Here is a 21,139-nt window from a genome sequence, read left to right on the forward strand (position 1 = left end):
CGCGGCGGCGCGCTCACCTTGATCTGGAAGATGCTCAGCCCGTTCATCCAGGCGACGAAGCGGCTCAGGGTGGTCTTGCCGGCTCCGGATACTCCGATCAGCAACAGATGGCCTGCGACAGACAACAATATAGCTATAGACAAAACACTAGTAATGAATATGCCACCAATATAGATTTATTTATTTATTGCCTTTAAGATAATACATATATACAGTATCTAATATAAAAATACACTAATACAGAAACAAAAAGTCTTATAACACAAAATAATAATAAAATAACAGATGGTAAGCACTGGTCAATACACGTCTCCTTCGCACACTGTCAGCGAGCAGCGAGAGAGAGTGAAACACAACGTTTACATTTATCCATTATAACATGGAGAAGAAATGCTGAGAAAGTACACACTTCAAGGTGGATAACAATATAATAATAATAAAACCCTTATCCGCACCCCAATGGTGCATAGGGCACTGCGTCATATAAACGCAGTGTTATCTTGATTGTTTACACATGAAGGAAAGGTGATCAGCCCACCGCTTCAGGTACCAGTCCAGGGTAATATTTAATAAATATTACAGTGAAAAAATCACTCATATTTATTTTTACCCCCCCTGGGAATCGAACCCGGGTCCTCCAGAATGGTAACCGAGCGTGCTCACCATTACACTACGGAGGCGGACAATAAATAAATCTATACTTTCAAAAGCATTGGCTAACATGTGAAGCCGAGGAATGGGAGAGAACGTGGCATAGTTTGCATTATGTAAAAAATACTGCAACTACAGATTTTTGCCTAGTACCTCTTTGACGCACGCTAAGCTTTATTTGATTTCTACAATATATCGCTTCACAAATGTTAATTGGCATTAAAAAATTTATTCCTGGCCCAGAAAATGTCACGTTTTGATTGAAAATTTAGTGTATTTATGTTATTGTTTACTTTCAATATAATATTTAATTTTTATAGCATTTATTGTTTTATATACAGTCGAAATGCGATCTCTCAGAAGAATGTGTGACAAAACGATGTGCGAATAGTGAAATAAGGAAGGAATGCAAAGCTGAGATAAGCATTATAGATAAAATTAAAAAAGGTGTGTTGAGATGGTTTGGACACGTGGAACGAACGAGTGAGGAAAGAACGGTAAAACAAATTTATGAGGCGAATGTTAGCGGGAAAAGAAGCAGAGGAAGACCGAGAAAAACATGGCACGATCAGGTATGCCAAATACTTGAAAGCGGTCAGGTTAGGAGTCGTAACAATCGGCGGGTATGTATGAGGAGATGCATGAACGTGGAAGAGGCGAAGGATGTTTGCAAGGACAGAGTGGTGTGGCGCTCTATTCTCTCTGCCTACCGCTGCGGGGAAGCGGCGTGATTGTTAGTTAGTTAGTAAGTTTTATTGGTTTTGTTTTATTTTTATTCTTTATATAACATTTATAACGTGTAAGTAGTTTAAAACAACTTGATGAATTGATGTGTTCTTTTATTCTTATTATGTAAATGGTACAATAGTACCGTATACATAAAAAAATATATATAAATGTATACAATAAATATATATTCAGGGACCATTTCGTCCCTGGACCCTAAAATCAGTTGGAGTCTGCCGAGTTTCCCTCGGTCTTCCTCTGTATCTTGTGATTTACTTGACCCAGCCGGTAGCAGGTCGTAACTTTCGTAAATGCCCACACTTCATCTCTATAAAGACATCTTAAAGATTTATATTTTGCGATTCAATTAACCCAGCCGGAGGCAGGTCAAAATCCCTGCAAACGCCCAGACTTCAATATCCCCTTCGTATAAAAAGGTCCTTCGCCTCAGTCGAGTTGTCTTTAACATCTCATAGAACCCAAATGTGATCGGCTGGATATTGCTATCGAGTGATCGCAATAACCAGCCAACGGCATGATAGGTCAAGACGCGGATGGTCCGTACCTTGGGGCTGCCGGAATATCCTGTCGATCCTCAGCACGTGGTCCAACACCTCATCAAACAGCACTAGAGGCACGTCCAGCTCTTCCTCGTAGAAGACCTGCGAATCAAAGGCACTTAGTCTGGTCTCTGCAAGGAGTTTTTTAACAATAAAATAGGTAGATATAAAAATCTCGGTGAGAGGTTATTTACTAATATTTTTGTTAAAAAATATAAAAGTAAAAATGACTAACCACAAAGTAAATGCTTTAACCTTTCAACCGCGTTAACTTTGTTCCTGAGAGACGCCCGTGCGCGGCGGTATTGCGCCGTTTTTAAAATGATTACTTTTATCATGTATTTAGTTAAGAAACGATTTATTTTCCTAAACAAAAACGTTCAATGGGATTCATTGTGCCTTTTTGGTACTCTATAATACACGTGTGTCACATTATTCTCGAAATATATCGTAATATAAACAAATTAGATCGTAACATAAATAAATCAAAGCGCGCAACGTGTGTCACTCTTACCCGCTGGCGATGCGTAGCGTCGAGAGTGAGACAGATATAGGGCATGATTATGGCGCGGACTAATTACCGACCGCAAGAAAAATCAGGGATCTGTCCTTTTATTTATCCTTGTGATGTTACAAATTATTAGTCAGATATTTCAACAGATGTCATAAGGCCGAGGATTGACGTATTATTTTATCCAAAGTTCCACACCATGAAAAAATCCCTCCAAGTTGAACTGAGGTTGGAAACTTGGAGGAAAGTAAAAACACATACGGTTATGTCAGCCGCGTATGGGGCATGTTTTATGAAAACACATACGGTTATGCGAGCCGTGTGGATCCGGTTAAATATTAAAAATATTGAGAATATTTTAATTACATTTCAAGTACTGGTTGAGTGGGAAATGCGACGACTGAGCATTTTCCGCAAATGTCTTTGCACTGTTCCGTGTCTGTCTGCTGTGCTGGTCGGGGTTGTGGAGGCGTCTGTGTACCGGCCAACGTCGGGTCGGATCGGATCTAGCCGACTAACTGAACTAACTACTAATACCTCTCACTGCCTACACCGGGGCATTTCTAGACAATTTGTTAATGGATTTACAAACTTGTATTTATTTAGATTGGCAGTGACAGGTATATTGAAAGTATTTAAATGTATATTCACAGTAAAATCAGGATACAATTGTGTTATGTTAGTTTATAACACGAACAAAAAATTGCTTTGGAAGAGAAGGTCCGTCAGGAAGCCTAGACGCTTCTGCATCAGATCTGGGAATGCGGTGGGACAGCTTTCAAAAATACATTTTAATTTTACAGTTAGTTCATGGCTCCGAATGCTGGACGATGTATAACAGCTACTCTGAGCAACTAAAAACTGCTGAAATGTGAATGGTTAGGTGGTCGGCTGGAGTGTCCCTTAGAGACAAAATAAAGAGTTCACGCATTCGTGGAAGCCTGGCTGTAACAGGCGTCAATAGTAAGGAAGGCTATTGGAAGTGGTGTGGGCACATAGGACGCAGAGAACCATATTGTGAACCAAGCGATCGCGATGGATCTTCCTCGAAAGACATCTGGAGGAGAACTGAAAAATCAACTGATGCTGCAGAAAGGTAACATGATTTGAAGGCATGACCTAGGTGACGTTGTCCATAACAGAAGGACCTACAGCCTGAGGAAGAGGAGAGCTGACTTCCATAGTCTTCTTCTTCTTTCCATGTTCGCTCCCTAGGTGGAGCATATGGCCAACACGAGACGTCTCCAAGTCACTCTGTCACGCTTCCTCCCGGGTCAGTCCGGCGTCTCGAAGTTCCGCTGAGTACAGTCGGTGAATGGTCGTCAGCGGCCTTCCGGGGCTCCGGAATCCTCGGGGTTGGAAGAAGAGACACGAGGGGTTGATGCTCTCATTTGGCATTCTAAGGACATGTCCCAACCATGTCCGCCTTCTTCTCTTCAGGACTTCCAGTATGAGGGGCTGTTGAGTTCTTCTCCTCACATCGTCATTCCTGACCAAGTTATACCACTTTATACCCAGTATTCGCCTCAGGCACCAATTTTCAAAACTTGCTAGTAATAATAATAATTTTCAATAGTCTTCAAAGACAATAAGTTGGGGTGGAGCCAGGCAGAAGTTATAGATTACCTTGAGTCGGGCCTTGACGTAGTCGCGGAGCTGGTCCCTCTGCACCGGGCTGTAGTCCTTGCTGAGCCAATTGCTGTACAGGATGGGCCGCGCCAGGGCCGCCTCCTGGTCGATGCCTGCCAACACACGGAGAAATCAGAATAATCAGCGTGGAGGGGCCAGATGATGACGGTAGATGGTGAGATAGTGACAGAATGACGACCAATGAAGGCGAGATGATAACGGAAGATAGCGGGATGATGAAAGATGGCGTGATAATGATGGAGGAAGGTGGGATAATGATGGAGGAAGGTGGAATAATGATGGAGGAAGGTGGGATGATGATGGGAGATGGCAGGATAATGACTGGAGATGGTGGTATGATTGGGGAAAAAGGCGGGATGCTGACAGGAGACAGTGAGACGATAACGGTAGATGGCGGAATGTTGAAAAATGGCAGGATAATGATGGTAGATGGCAGGAAGATGACGAGGATGGCGGGATGATGATGGAATGAAGGATAAAAGATGAAGGAATAATGATGAAATGGATAGTCTTACCCGGGAAGTGCTGCAGGGCGACTGCGTCGATGTTCTCATTGGTCCACCGCCGCTCCGCGTCGTCGACCAGCCGATCTTGGAAGAGGCGCAGCGCCTCGTGCGCCCACAGCCGGACCAGCCCCTCCACGGGCAGGCTGTCCAGGGGCCTGCCGTGCCAACAGAACATCGGTTAGGGCAATATCTTCCAACCAATCAAACACTACCAGCCGAGGTATGCACCTCACACATATGGGCGAAAAGAAGTAAGGAGTTGCAGTATGAATGACTCAATAATTATATAATAATAATAATAAATTTGGATAACCTATATAGCGCCATTTTCGTAAAATAATACCTCGAGGGCGCTTCACTGTGAATGAATTGGGGAAAGTATTATGGTGGAAATGATTTAGCAAACAAATGTGTTTTTAGTCTTTTTCTAAAGATCATCTCATGGGAAGATCTTATGGTTTCTAGTTGAATACCACTTTAATTTATCAGAAGGGAAGCAAGATGAAAGCGGATTACTTTTAACACAAATTTATTTAGTTCCATCAAATTACAATCAAGAAAATACTTAAGAATAATCGCGTGATTCCAATATGAGAACAGTTGAAGTACGTGTCGATCTGAGGACGGGCGGCGACGAAGTGTGACGGGCTCGCTTCCGTTCGTTGCGGGCCTCGTATAGGGAGCTCGCTATTTCACTCGATTTGAGTTGCCATAGTCGATGTGTGGGTTGCCACAATCTTTCCTAAAGAACATCTCATCATAATATGGGAAGCTAAAAGGATGGTGTGATGGACAGTTAGGGTTCCGAGAGTAGATAGTCTCTTGAAGGTGTCATTCTTGGTGTGGAGATGCGGGCTGTTCCAGAGCAGGAATGGCTGAAGGATGATGTGTTATGTGGAGGAATGGGAAGTGAACAGAAAGGTACTGCAAGATGTCTGGTAAGGGTGATGAGATGGACAGTTAGGCTTCCGAGGATTGATAGTCTCCTGGAGGTGTACAGAAAAGGCGCACTCTTGGTGTGGAGATGCGGGCTATTCCAGTGCAGGAATGGCTGAAGGATGATGTGAAGGACAGTTAGGGTTCCGAGGATGGATAGTCTCCTGAAGGTGTACGGAGAAGGCGCACTCTTGGAGATGCGGACTACTCCAGTGCAGGAATGACTGAAGGATGATGTGTTACGAGATGTCTGGTAAGGGTGATGAGATGGACAGTTAGGAGAGATGCGGGAGAGATAGAGAGAGAGAGAGAGAGGGGGGGGGGGTACCGTATGGCCTCGCAGATGCCGCGCACCCAGCGCGTCATCTCGCGGGGGCTGTAGACGTAGTGCGGCTGCATGTCCTGCGTGAAGCGCTCCTGCGAGGCGAGGTACAGGCGCACCATGGCGCTCGTGAGCGGCTCGGCGTGCGCGCGCAGCGAGGGCATCATGCGCAGCATCGCGCGCGTGAACGTGCCGTAGATCTGCAATGCAAACGCGCTCTAGAGACCTGACAGGGCGCCCTGCTGCAGCGTCAAGGATGGACAACTGCAGGCAGAGAGGGTGGTGATGTCTGGCAGTACATCTAGTCATGCATACTACCCAGTTACGTCAAGAAAAAGTAGATAAACGATTCAAAGGGTGCCCTGAGGTATTCCTGATGTAGCATCAAGGTTTAGTTGAGAATTGTATACATAGAGGAAGGAATGTCAGACACTAGCATCTTCAGTACATGTAGACATACATACCACCCGGTTACATTAATAAAAAGTAGATAAATGATAAACGACTCGTACGGTAAGGGCCCCAGAAAGGTGCCCTGAGGTATTCCTGATGTAGCATAAAGGTTTATATACATAAAGGAAGGAATGTCAGACACTAGCATCTTCAGTACATCTAGACATACATACCATCCGGTTACATCAATAAAAAGTAGATAAATGATAAATGACTCATACGAAGAGGGCCCCAGAAAGGTGCCCTGAGGTATTCCTGATGTAGCATCAAGGTTTGGGAAGGAATGTCAGACACTAGTAGTGTGGAGTGGACAACAGAAAGCCGACCTGCTTGAGCGAGGTCTCCCCGGGATAGTCGACGTAGATGACGGGCACGTGGCGCAGCAGGCGGTGGCTGAGCGGCTTGCGGCCGGGGTCGGTGGGCGGGTTGCACGCACCCACAAACTGGATCCGCTCCAGGCACACCCACGAGTGGTCTGCAACACGGGGGGGGATCGGATTCGATTACAGTCCAGGCTAAGTGCTTGTGGCCATATATTTATATTTTATTTACTTATAACCCGTATCCGCACCCAATGGTGCACAGGGCACTGCATAGAATTGACGTAGTGTTACGTTGATCGTTACTTTCATGAAGGCAAGGTGAACACTCTTGCGCTTCAGGAACTAGTCCAGGGTAATATTCTTATAACCCTTATCCGCACCCAATGGTGCATAGGGCACTGCATCGAATTGACGTAGTGTTATCTTGATCGATACTTGCATGAAGGCAAGGTGATCACTCTTGCGCTTCAGGAACCAGTCCAGGGTAATATTAAATAAATATTACAGTGTAAAATCACTAATATTTATTTTCACTCCCTGGGAATCGAACCTGGGACCTCCAGCACGGTAACTAAACACGCTGATCATTATTTATTTAGTTAGCTTATATTACAGTTAAAACAAACTATTATTTACATCATATATATATCTCATTTTTTGACATCTCATCAAAGATGAAGAAGAATATGGAAGTCTGGGCATTTACGGGGCTGACGACCGTCATCGGCTGGTTTAAGTGATCACTTTAAACACGTGTAACATTCACCAATTCTACCCATTATTGACAACCACACTACTCAAATTCTTGGAAGTTCTTTATATATGAACCAATTTGGAAACCTTGTTCTTGAATCACTAAAACTTCACTAGAGACATCTATTGGTGAGATGTAAAGAAGCTTTTTATTAAGCAGAAACTCTTATATTAGTATGTGAGGTCCGAACCCTGGATTATAATCACACACATGAGAAACGCCATAAAATACCATTTTCATTTTTATTATTTAAGCTTATAATTTGACCAGATAATTTATTTACAACATTTTGAGTGTGTCCAAATACTTGTTCACAAAATCTGGATTATCTCCAGTGATCTCCAGTAAAGTGATCACTTAAACCAGCCGATGACGGTCGTCAGCCCCGTAAATGCCCAGACTTCCATATTCATCTTCATCTTTGATGAGATGTCAAAAAATAATATGAAAATAACTCCTGTAATTGGAGATAATCCAGATTTTGTGAACAAGTATTTGGACACACTCAAAATGTCATATTTATATATTTACATCTTCTTACAGTAAACAAAACATTTATTTTAAAAGGCTTTCAGACTCTTTTCATTCTTCATACATTCAGGCATACAGCACAAGTAAAGGGATGATCATTCAGAAATGGAACGTAGAACAGCCATAGGCATTGGACCTGAACTCTAATCAAATATAGATATTGTTTGTAACTTAAGCTCCAACCACCGAGGTGCCTTAGTTTAATCGGTCCATCATGTGGGGGATCTTTCTCTCCCTCTCTTCCCCTCCAGGCTACCGATCACAACCAGTCGTTCCAGGCTATCCTCATTGCCACGCGCAACGTGTCAAAAATTCTCCAAAGAACTAGAGAATCCGTCGGGTACAGACGTTGGCCAGGGTTAAGTGATTAGAGTGTGTAATTACTGATATTTATTTTCACTTCCCCTCCGGGAATCGAACTCGGGACCTCCAGCACGGTAGCTAAACATGCTAACCATAAGACCACGGAGGCGAAAAAAATAGAATATTTTGGTTACACACAGGCTATGCCTGAGTCACATGGTTGTGACTTGGGAGGATGCAAGGGAGCTGGCAGCCGACAGAAAAGCCTGGAGACAGTTTGTGGACTCCATATGCTCCACCTAGGGAGCGGATATGGTTAATAATAATAATAATGCCTAAAGAGCCAAAATGCAGGTAAGTTATATGTATTCTTCTTCTCCGTCTTAATCCTCATTGCTGAGGGTTGTGACCCTTGCAGAAGCAATGACTCTTCTCCAGTTATCCCTTGACTGCGCTGCACGTAGCGCTCCAACCACTGAGGTGCCTGCTGCTGCCTTAATTTGATCGGTCCATCGTGTGGGGGATCTTCCTCTCCCTCTCTTTCCCTCCAGGCTACCGATCACAACTAGGCGTTCCAGGCTATCCTCGTTGCCACGCGCAACGTGTCCAAAGAACTGGAGAATCCGTCGGGTACAGATATTGGCCAGAGACAAGCCATCCAAGCGTAGTTCCTGGCGAATGGACTCATTGGTGCGTCTAGCTGTCCATGGAATTCGGAGCATGCGCCTCCAACACCACATTTCGAAGGCATCAATTTTTCTCCTTTCTGCTGCTTTTATAGTCCATGTTTCAGCAGCATAGAGAAAAATGGAGTGGACCAAGCTCCTGACAAGCTTCATCTTGGTGTTGTTACTCACACCCCGGTCTTTCCAAATTTTGTCTAGCTTAGACATGGCACTTTTGGCGATGGCGATACGACGTCTAATCTCTCCTTCACAAGTTCCTTCATTGCTGATTTGAGATCCAAGGAACTGGAACTCGTTTATTATCTCTAAACCTTCCAGTGAGTTCCCGAGATCACCAAACTTCTTAGATCGATCTATGATCATGATCTTGGTCTTGCTTTGGTTAATCTCTAGTCCCAGTGCCTTGCTCTCAATCTCTACTCGTTTAAGGAGATCTACCATCTCTTTTGGGTCTTTGGCCAGAAGTGTTGTGTCGTCCGCATATCGTATATTGGACAGCTTTACGCCACCAATGGACACTCCTCCATTCCATTCGTAGAGAGCCCTGCGCATGATGTATTCCCCATAGATGTTAAACAGGTCAGGGGAGAGTATGCATCCCTGTCTTACACCTTTCTCAGTGGGGAAGCTTGCAGTGTTTATGCCATTGATTCTTACGATTGCCTTACTTTGGGCATAAAGTCCATGGATGAGTTTTATCAAATGGGATGGGACTCCCATCTCCATGAGTACTTTCCACAGATGTTCCCACTTCACGCAGTCGAAAGCTTTTTTGTAATCGATAAAGCATAAAACTGTTGGCGTCAGGAACTCTCGGCTTTTTTCGATCACTTGGCGGATGTTGAGGATCTGCTCTCTTGTTCCTCTTCCTTTCACAAAACCAGCTTGTTCCTTTGGTATTTGCCATCCAATGTAACTGTGTAATCGTGCTTTTAGAACATATAGCATTATCTTGCTGGTGTGAGAGATAAGTGCTATTGTCCTATAGTTTTCACACTTTTTGGATGAGCCTTTTTTGTGAAGAGGAATGAAAACAGATTCAGCCCATTCCTGAGGCCATGTTCCCGTTCTCCATATGAGGTTGCAGAGATCCAGCACTGTTTTTATGCCCTTATCCCCTAGTTCTTTTAGAAGCTCGGCCTGTATGCAGTCATTGCCGGGGGACTTGTTGCATTTAGTTTTTTCAGTGCATTTCGAATCTCTTCTTCCAAAATGTCGGGTTCCATGGTTTGATTCTCAAAGGAAGGACTTCCTGCTGTTGAGGTCTCGGCATATAGTCCGGAGCAGTAACCTCGCCATCTCTCCAAGACGCTGCCAATGTCCGTCAGAACGCTTCCATTTTGGTCCTCTATTGCCCATGTCTGAGGTTTGAAGGCACGGGTTAAGAGTTTAACCTTTTGGAAAAGATCCTTTGTAGTGACGCTATTCGCTTTATCTTCTATCTCAGCACAGATATCCGAAATTTGTTTATTTTTGTCTCGTCGGCAATGTCTTTGTATATCTTTATTGAGCCTAGAGTATTCTTGTTTCGCTTCTGCAGATGAGGTTCCTTTTACTCTCATCGCTTTTCGCTTTGATATCATATCCCATGTGGGGTCTGATATCCAAGATTTCCTCTTTTCATTTCTCGGCTCCTGATATTTCATTGCAGTCTTGACAATTTTCTCTTTGAGACTGTTCCAACGCTGTTCGACATTTTCTGAGGAGTTTACGTTGAAATCAGCGTCTTGTTTCCTGATATCTGTGCCAAAACATTTAATTGCTGGCTCATTGAGGTTTAAAGTTTTAAACTTATCCCTTTTTATAATTTTGAACTTGGCTCTGATTTGTGCAATCAGCAGATTATGATCAGAGCCGCAATCTGCACCAGGATAAGTTATATGTATATACATGTATATTTGTCCGCCTCCGTGGTGTAATGGTGAGCATGTTTAGCTACCGTCCTGGAGGTCCCGAGTTCGATTCCCAGGGGGGTTGAAATTAAACATTAGTGATTTTACACTATGATATTTATTTGATATTACCCTGGACTGGTCCCTGAAGCGCAGGGGTGATCACCTTTCGTTCATGCGTGAACGAGAGATAACACTGCGTTTATATGATGCAGTGCCCTATGCACCATTGGGTGCGGATAAGGGTTAGAGGAAGAAGAATTAACACACTATCTGCGGGAAGAGTAATTTTACCTTTTCACTCGACTCATCGTAAATTGCGACTTTTGACTTTTGCGGCATCTTTTGATCTCATATCGATGTATACAGTATGGTTAAATGTTATCATTTCTATTCATGTTTACCTTGTCTTCATGTAAGTAACGATCAAGATAAGCTGCGTCAATATGACGCAGTGCCCTATGCACCATTGGGTGCGGATAAGGGTTAGAAGAGGACGTGTACATTTAAGTTTTTTTTTTTTTTAAATAGCCGGACAGCCGCTCGCTCGCCAGACTCACCGGAAGCGCGGTAGAAGCCCCGGTGCTCCAGCAGCTGGCGCAGGAAGGAGATGACGCGCTGCGTGCCGTACTGGTCCATGTCGGGCAGGTTGATCTCGTCGCAGAACAGCACCAGCCACTTGCCGAGCTGTAGAAATCAAAATAAACACCAATTGAATTTTCGCAGAAGGTCAGAACACCGTTATCTGCATCAAAGCGCGTATATAAATATTGAATAAATTCATCTTCTTCTTCGTCTTATTCCTCATTGCTGAGGGTTGTGACCCTTGCAGAAGCAATGACTCTTCTCCAGTTATCCCTTGCCTGCGCTGCACGTAGCGCTCCAACCACCGAGGTGCCTGCTGCTGCCTTCATTTGATCGGTCCACCGTGTGGGGGATCTTCCTCTCCCTCTCTTTTCCTCCAGGCTAAAGATCACAACTAGTCGTTCCAGGCTATCCTCGTTGCCACGCGCAATGTTTCCAAAGAACTGGAGAATCCGTCGGGTACAGACATTGAATAAATATTAGAGTGAAAAAATCACTTGTATTTATTTATTCAATATTACCCTGGACTGGTACCTGAAGCGGAGGGCCGATCACCTTTCCTTCGTATGTAAACGATCAAGATAACACTGTGTTCATATGTAGCAGTGCCCTATGCACCATTGGGGTGCGGATAAGGGTTTTATTATTTATTATTATTATTTATTTAACCCTCCTTTGGGGATTGAACCAGGGACCTCCAGCACGGTAGCCGAGCGTGCTGAACGTTACCCTACGGAGACGGACAAATTTGATGCCGAAAGTAGGCCTCTTCTAATTCCTTCCAAACTTCTCGTTTGGGCTTTTTGCGGTTTTCTTAAAAATGGATTCTATATGTATTTTGTAAATGATAATTTTGTTAGATATCATTTTTCTTTACAACGTTTTGAGTGTGTCCAAATACTTGTTCACAAAATCTGGATTATCTCCAATTACAGCTGATATTTTCATATTATTTTTTGACATCTCATCAAAGGTGAAGAAGAATATGGAAGTCTGGGCATTTACGGCGCTAACTAACTAACTAACTAACCATCACGTCGCTTCTCCGCAGGGGTAGGCAGAGAGAATAGAACGCAACATACTAGCAGAATACTAATATAAGAGTTTCTGCTTAATAAAAAGCTTCTTTACATCTCACCAATAGATGTCTCTAGTGAAGTTCTAGTGATTCAAGAACAAGGTTTCTAAATTGGTTCATATATATGTAGAACTTCCGAGAATTTGAGTAGTGTGGTTGTCAATAATGGGTAGAATTGGCGAATGTTACACGTGTGTAAAGTGATCACTTAAACCAGCCTATGACGGTCGTCAGCCCCGTAAATGCCCAGACTTCCATATCCTTCTTCACCTTTGATGAGATGTCAAAAAATAACATGAAAATATCAGCTGTAATTGGAGATAATCCAGATTTTGTGAACAAGTATTTGGACACACTCAAAATGTTGCATATGAATGTTAAGATAAGCAATGTAGTTTTATGTCTGCTCATCTTAACATTCATAAAAATCCCATTACCCACCGTTATATGTACTCCTAGACCTAATAATACCAATTATTGCTAGCATATAAGGACATTTTTAAAATATTTTTAGTCAGTGTTTGATAATGTCGTGATAAGACGAACGTATACATAAACAAATGTAGAATTCAATCCAATAATATAATATATATATAAAACCCTTATCCGCACCCAAATGGTGCATAGGGCACTGTGTCAATAAACGCAGTGTTATCTTGATAGTTTATACATTAAGGAAAGGTGATCAGCCCTCCGCTTCAGGCACCAGTCCATGGTAATATTGAATAAATATTACGGTGAAAAAATCACTAATATTTATTTTACCCCCTTGGGAATCGAACCCGGGACCTCCAGAACGGTAGCCGAGCGTGCTGACCATTACACTACGGAGGCGGACAATAAACCTTGTTTAATTTGGGATATATTACCCAACAATTCAATATGGAATTCTACCAACTGTCTGCAGTTACAATAAATAATGATTATTTTGTTAGATATCAATTTTTCTTCCTCAAAATGACTTTGATAGGATTGTTTTGGAGAGTTACCTGCACGGGCGCCAGCACGACCCCGTTAGGCGTCTTGCGGTACTCGCAGTAGTGGTCGAAGGTCTTCAGCAGCAGCTCCGGCGTGGTGGCCGAGGAGAAGTTCAGGCCCACCACCTCCATGTCGGGCAGCGCGCGCAGCGCCGAGAACAGCGTCATGGTCTTCCCGGAGCCGGGGGGCCCGCACAGCACTGGGGCACACCGCAACAAGCAGTTAGGTTAGGTTAGGTTTGTGGTGACACCGTTGGGTTGTCGCGCCGACGTGAGCCGTGCGGAGGCGTTTCGATACGAACTAAACTGAAGATTTCCGAGCGGACCCGATTCTGAATCGAGAGAGCTTAAAAAGCCGGGAGAACTGCTTGGGTCGTTGAAGCAAACAGACGTTTTATTTAGGTCCTAACTTTACTTCTTTGACTCCATATATTGTAAATTATTTGTCATTATTTGATTCCAGTATTCAGTATAAAATCGCATTTATTTCAATAATGGAACCAACTGTAAGTACATTATTTTGTTTTCACTCTGTGCACTACTCCCTTACATTAACAAACACTATGACCAACACGTGACCACAAAACGCGGCAACACGCCGCTCCCAAAATAGCTGTTCCCGAAACCAATAGCTATAAATGTTGGCTAAACAGCAATAGGTTCTTATAAATGTGGAGGTCCTCACCAAAAAGTTACGCTTCCAATATTTCACACAAAAATCCGTTAAATGCAAATCTGTTCTTTTTACTGTGTTCTATCAAAATCTCCGCCTCCGTAGTGTAATGGTCAGCATGCTCGCCTACCATTCTGGAGGTCCCGGGTTCGATTCCCAGGAGGGTTTAATAAATATAAGTGATTTTTTCACTCTTATGTTTATTCAATATTACACTGGACTGGTACCTAGAGCGGAGGGCTGATCACCTTTCCTTCATGTGTAATCAATCAAGATAACACTGCGTTTATATGAAGCAGTGCCCTATGCACTATTGGGGTGCGGTAAGGGATTTATTATTTATTATTACTATCAAAATCTTAATTAACGTTGCGACAAAACGTGACCAATCCTGTGTTAGACCAATGTTACGGCGCAGTAATTCTAGCAACTTGAACTATGACCCTGTACGCCCCGTAGGATTTTTTTTTTGAATTACCTAACGTCCAAGTGACTCTGAAATCTAGCTACGGCTCATGCAACACCGTTTATCATGTCCCTACTCAGGCTTCAACCTTATAAGTTTCATAGCCTATGCCTACTCGTGAGTGGATTTACTCTTTATGTTTAAAGTGACATGTAATTCATGAGTGAAAATTCTAGGCAAAAACACTCGCTGTGTGCCCGCTAGGAGCAGGCCGGGGAATGTTTACGTTATACCCTTATGCGATTGATGCAGGGGAGACTGCACACACTTGTCCTTGTACTGTCATAGCGACCTGTTGAATAAACCGATTGCATCCTAATTACGAGTTATTATTACCGGTACCCGACCCCGTAATACCAATATGAAATCAGTAAATCGCACCAAAACGTTGATGTGTGGCATTTTTAGTCTGGCCGAAAATTCAGTTACGATAAAGATAAAAGTAAATTATTATTTTTTTAAATAAATATTGTTTAACGAATTGCAACGAATATACCTGAAGCTTGAAGTCACGGTCAGCTCAGGTATAGGGCCATTGTCTGCAAGGACCCACGGGGTCGAGCCAGACGGATGGAAATTTCCATGCCAGGGGTCGACCTGGCAACTATCTTCCCCTTCCTCTAGGCATTTTTATGGCCCTCAGCCCGGAGGCGACCCTCGGGCCGATTTTGAAAGAAGGTCGGCGTCCGAAGCCCCTTGCGGCTGGACGTATTGCTTCGCGAGCTCCCCGGTTTTAAACCGGGGAGGCTAAGTTTAAATAAAACGTCGGCGTCCTTAGCCCCTTGCGGCTGGACGTGTTGCTTCGTGAGCTCCCCGGTTTGAAACCGGGGAGGTAAAGTTCAAATAAAATTAAATTGTTGTTGTTGTTCAAACTAAACTAAACTAAGTTGTCAAGTGTAAGTGAATGTTGTGAAGTGACGACGGGGCGGTGCATCATTGTGGCTGATTGCCGGCCTCTTGCGGACCGTCAGGAGGACGCTCCGCAGCGCATCACGTAGGTGACCTGGGGCGAGTCATCCGGTATTTCCTCTTCGATACGCGGATTACGCCCTTCTCTCTCCCGCCGGCCGCCTCATCAGCACAAGGGATGTCACACCGCCCCCGCGTTGGGCCACTTTCGCGGCCTCGCACACGGCCCCTTGCGCCCTTCGTGTTGGGCCACTTTCGCGGCCTCGCACACGGCCCCTTGCGCCCCCCTTCCGCGGGCCTGTCTCCAGGAAACCTTGGCTGCGTCGTCCTGCCGACGCCGCCCCGCGAGTGTTAGTGTCGTCGATGTGACATTAAGTGGTTTAGATATAAGGTAATTTTTAAGCGTTAATTGAGTCAGTTATAATTATGTTTAGTGTAGGTTAAGTTATATATAAAGGACAATTAGTTTTTAAGAGTGTCTAGTTTTAAGGTTATACTGGTGGGTTTTTTTTTGTTTTGTTTCAATTAATAAATCGATGAAGATAGAAGTGTCATAGAGTTTCAATTAATCCCGGCCTACTTGACCCCTGCCTCCAGCACCTTTTTCTCCGTTTTTCCTATAAAAATCTCACTGCTGCTGAGGCGGGTGTGTCAACGTAACGATTTTACAAGCTAGAATTCCTGATTACTTAAAATCATTTATAATGAAAATGTAACGTTTTGGTGAGGACCTCCACATTTATTTGGCCTGGGGATCGAACGCGGTAGCCGAGCGTGCTGAGTTTTTGTTTTTTTAGATGGAAATTGCATTTATTATTTACTTATAGATCATTTAGTGGATTTTTGTTTCTTCTAGCTAATTAAATATGTTTTTATTTGAATCTGTGATGGGAACAGGAGGGATAATCTAGTGTGGGCTAATCAGGAACTTCTCAGCATGCTGACTACTATGGGTAATATGAAGGGTTGATGACTACTACGGGAGGCGGGGTGCCTCACCGAGCGGCTTGTGCTCGGCCAGCCAGGTGTAGAGCAGCGCCTCGTGGCGCACCGTGTCCAGCTCGTTACTATGCAAGAGGTTACACTACTATGCTAGGGTTGTGACTACTACGGGAGGTGGGGTGCCTCACCGAGCGGCTTGTGCTCGGCCAGCCAGGTGTAGAGCAGCGCCTCGTGGCGCACCGTGTCCAGCTCGTTACTATGCAAGAGGTTACACTACTATGCTAGGGTTGTGACTACTACGGGAGGTGGGGTGCCTCACCGAGTGGCTTGTGCTCGGCCAGCCAGGTGTAGAGCAGCGCCTCGTGGCGCACCGTGTCCAGCGTGGGCACCACCACGTCGGGCGCGGCCACCTTGTGCGTCTCCACCTCGATCTGCGGCACCTTGGCCGACCACGGCGCCCACTCCCCAGTGATGGACACCTGCCGACATACAAATATACTCAACAAAACACAATCTTTCTGTTTATCAGCAGGCCATATAGGTCCACAGGCTTTATTGATCCACAGGCTCAATAGACCAACGATAATATAGGTCCACAGATCTTAACAATCAATATATTAATTCTTCCTCTAACCCTTATCCGCACCCAATGGTGCATAGGGCACTGCATCGTATAAACACAGTGTTACCTCCATCATTAACACATGAAGGAAAGGTGATCAGCCCTCCGCTTCAGGTACCAGTCCAGGGTGATATTGAATAAATATTAGAGTGAAAAAATCACTTATATTTATTTGACTCCCCCTGGGATTCCAACCCGGGACCTGCATAACGGTAGCTGAGCGTGCCGACCATTACACTACGGAGGCGGGCAATCAAAAGGCTCTATTAAACCTACAGGCAAAATTAATTGAAAGGCTCAATAGACCGACAGGCTTGATCGATCCATAGGCTCAAAAGACCAACAGGCTTGATCGATCCATAGGCTCAAAAAACCAACAGGCTTGATCGATCCACAGGCTCAATAGACCAACAGGCTTGATCGATCCATAGGCTCAAAAGACCAACAGGCTTGATCGATCCACAGGCTCAAAAGACCAACAGGCTTGATCGATCCACAGGCTCAATAGACCAACAGGCTTGATCGATCCATAGGCTCAATAAACCAACAGATCAATAGGCGGAATAGATCAAGAGGGTCTATTAAACAATAGGCTCCATTGATCTATTGATCCATTGCTCCTTTATCAATTAATCAATTCATACACTTTTTTGTTTTTTAAAGGAATAACCCGCAAAGTCTCTATTAGAGGCTTGTCTGCAGGTAGGATAGTGAGGATAGGGACGGTAAATGTGAAAAATTCACCACAAACACCCAGACCGATTGAAAATAAATCTTTGTTGAATTCATTTTGTACTTGGCGGGAGTCCAACCCGCGACGCCAGTTTCACAGTCTACCCAACTATGCCACGGCGCATGTACTCCATTGATAAACGCTCTATGGATGTATTGATCAACAAGCTCAATTGATCAACAGGCTTTATAGATCAATAGCCTCTATTGATCAAAAGACTCTATCGATCAATAGCCTCTATCGATCAACAGGCATAATTGACCGACAGCCTTTATTGATCAACATACTTGAATGGTAACGTACCTCAAAGTCGATGATGGGCTGATTGACGTTGGCCGGTGGAAGAGGTACGGTGCTGATGGAGCGTATGAAGTCTCCCAGCTCACAGCGACCCTGAAATGCAACCAGGTGATTTATTCATTTATTTATTGAACGGATGAAGCCGTTAAGATAATTCATATAATACACATGTCGCTCACTCCTTTCAAGAACGTCATAAATCGAAAATCGTAAATTTTCAGTTGTGCATGTTTTTGGAATGCTCAGAAAATGTACTATATCCCAGCAAAAGCTGCATATTTTTAACTTAATATTTACCCGCTGCAGGGCAGAAAGTGTTGTTTTTGCATTTTGAAGAAAAGGTATTGTTTCATTGTTTTTTAAAATATACTAAATATTTTTCAAATGCAGAAAAAGCCCTCAGGTTTTACCTAAAAAGATCTGTTGCACAGTAAAAAGTTCAGTAAGTGGCTTGATATTTATTTTCAATGCATTGTATTATATTTTTAAACTTTAAAAACGTCCTCCTGAAAAATCAAGTTTTATGATTTATGACGTTCTTGAAAGGAGTGAGCGATGTATACAGTATCTAATATAAAAATTAAAAATACACTAATGGAGAAACAAAAAGTCTTGTAACAAATAGTCTTATAACATAAAATCATAATAAAATAACAAAAAGTAAGCACTGGTCAATACACGTCTCCTTCACACACTATCGGCGAGCAGCGAGAGAGAGTGAAACACAACGTTTAAATTTATCCATCATAACATGGAGAAGAAATGCTGAGAAAGTACAGATTTCAAGGATTTGCTACTTTGTAACGTTCCATACCAAAAACTTCATTCCTTCAGCCATTTCTGCACTGGAACAGCCCGCATCTCCACACCAAGAGTGCGCCTTCTCTGTACACCTTCAGGAGACTGTCTATCCTCGGAACCCTAACTGTCCATCACGTCATCCTCGCCTGATCAGCCAACTAAATTTAACTTCAAGTCCGCCTTTAACCTTTTCATAGCCGCAAATAAATTACGCCGCAGTGCTCAACAGGCCAAGTATTTTTTTGAACAAAAAAAAGTTGTCTAAAGATTTTTTTTTTTGTTGTTTTTATTGAATTATAATTTACTTACCAAATATTATATCCCGCATCGATTGTTAGAGTTTTATTCTTGAAGTTAAACCAGTTTCAAATTTTCAGGGTTGTCACACTAAGTCGCACACGCAAGTTATTATTAAATTTAATATTAACACACAACTATTATTTATCAATGGAATATTTTAAAATAATAAGAAAAACACAAAAAAAAATTAGCAAAATAAAAACCCCTGGCGTTCAAAACAATCGATTAAAATAATCAATATTTCAAGTGGTTTGAGTGGTAGCCCTAATGACATCTGTCAACTGTCAGCTGAAAGTGATACCGATAAATCACTTAAAAGTATTTAAAAACTTTATAAAATATTTTGTGACAACTTCAACTGATGGCAATGTATGTTCCGTTTTTGACAGATTGTCAATATGAGTTAAAACTGCGGAGTAATACGTCATCAAAAGTACTGACGAGATATCTCGTCTCTGGCCATACGGGCACTCCGCCATTTGCCGAGATATCTCGTCTCTGGCAACCATCGGGTTAAAAATATTCTCATTGCGATTCATCTGTCTCCATTCTCTCTTTCGAAATTTTACTCTTGTACAAATGTCAGACTGTAATAATTTTATTTTAACAACCTGATGACGGAATGGTTATTCCGAAACCGGTAGTCACGACTAAGTGGTATTACACAAGGTGAATGATGAACGATAAGGAGAGTGTTAAATCATAGTATCTTCATTTCCCTATGGTTTCGTGGATCAAAAGACGCCACATTGTGGGTGGGTTTATTTTTTAGTTATTTAAACTTCATGTACAGAAGAGAAATAAGTGCATTGGCGGGCTTATTGCTAAAAAGCAATATCTTCCAACTAACCAAAAACAGACTAGTGATATTGGTCAAAACGTTTGATACCACATATAGCTGTTTGCAATCAGAGGGTAGATAGTACTTGAACATTTAAAAAAACATAAATTACAAATTGATGATAATAAGGAAGGCAAAGGAAGAAGGGAGTTTAGGGAAGGAGGTAGAGGGAGGAGGTTTGATGGACAGTTAGGATCCTGATGATGGATGGTAATATCTCAGACGTTTTTTGAAAGTTATTAGAGAAGGTGCATTTGTTTACGCGGAGAGGTAATTCATTCCATAGTCTGGCCGCTTGGACAGAGAAGGAATTACTGAAGAATGATGTGTTATGGCGAGGAATGGAAAGTGTCCTTTGTTGGGAAGAACCAAGTGATCATGGACATGATCTGAGAGGTAATAAAGTATTCAGGCAGATAATAGGTATGCGAGTGAATGCGGCGCACAGACCTTGAGCTTGGAGTCCCCGGAGAAGGACCAGAGCAGCGAGTAGACCAGCACCTTGGGGATGTAGGCGTCCATCTGCTCCGGCGTGATCGGGAAGTCCGGATGCTGCCGGTTGTAGCCCAGCACGTTCCTGCGGCAGTACCATAGCATCCGTCAACACAACACTCTACACAAACTCGTCAAGCAATCAAAACTATTCACCTCTCTAGGTGCCAACACACGGACGATGGATGCGGACAGAACCACATCAATTAATGTTTTACTAAGTAAATACCACTATTTCTTAAAATCTACTGTGACACGTGTTTCGATTCATTCCGAAGCATTTTTAAACACCGTATGGTGTTTGAAAATGATGCGGAATGCATCAAAACATGTGTCACAGTAGATTTTAAGAAATAGTGGTATTTACTAAGTAAAACATTACTCAAAAATGTATAGATTTTACCACAAAGTGACTGCCGAATCAATTGATGAAAGAACCTAATTTATCTGGCCGCATCATAAGGACATAAAGGAATAAAAAATATGCCAATGGCCATATCGACCAATCGAAATTTAGGAGTCATTAATCGGTCAATTATGGCCGTGGCCACTTTGGCAAATGGCCATATTTATCAATGCCCACATTGGCTAATGGTGACATTGGAAAGGCCACTTT

At 43.1% G+C, this 21,139-nt stretch overlaps 1 protein-coding gene across 1 annotated transcript in view; it reads right to left on the minus strand.

Annotated features, from left to right (window-relative positions):
- The window catches only part of Dhc64C (dynein heavy chain, cytoplasmic), a 115,042-nt gene that overhangs the window by 27,608 nt on the left and 66,295 nt on the right, over nt 1–21,139 (minus strand). The window contains exons 46-56 of the mRNA XM_088275781.1: nt 20,482–20,608; nt 18,093–18,182; nt 16,754–16,913; nt 13,457–13,644; nt 11,365–11,491; nt 6,642–6,790; nt 5,869–6,062; nt 4,614–4,759; nt 4,075–4,190; nt 1,943–2,039; nt 18–112 (exon numbers count right to left, since the gene is read on the minus strand). Of these exons, the coding sequence (XP_088131907.1) occupies nt 18–112; nt 1,943–2,039; nt 4,075–4,190; nt 4,614–4,759; nt 5,869–6,062; nt 6,642–6,790; nt 11,365–11,491; nt 13,457–13,644; nt 16,754–16,913; nt 18,093–18,182; nt 20,482–20,608 (1,489 nt within the window). The remainder of the gene's footprint in view (nt 1–17; nt 113–1,942; nt 2,040–4,074; nt 4,191–4,613; nt 4,760–5,868; nt 6,063–6,641; nt 6,791–11,364; nt 11,492–13,456; nt 13,645–16,753; nt 16,914–18,092; nt 18,183–20,481; nt 20,609–21,139) is intronic.

The sequence above is a fragment of the Brachycentrus maculatus genome, unplaced genomic scaffold (assembly GCF_059751285.1).
Source record: "Brachycentrus maculatus isolate JH-2025_06_01 unplaced genomic scaffold, ASM5975128v1 h1tg000987l, whole genome shotgun sequence".
NCBI classification, from domain to species: domain Eukaryota; kingdom Metazoa; phylum Arthropoda; class Insecta; order Trichoptera; family Brachycentridae; genus Brachycentrus; species Brachycentrus maculatus.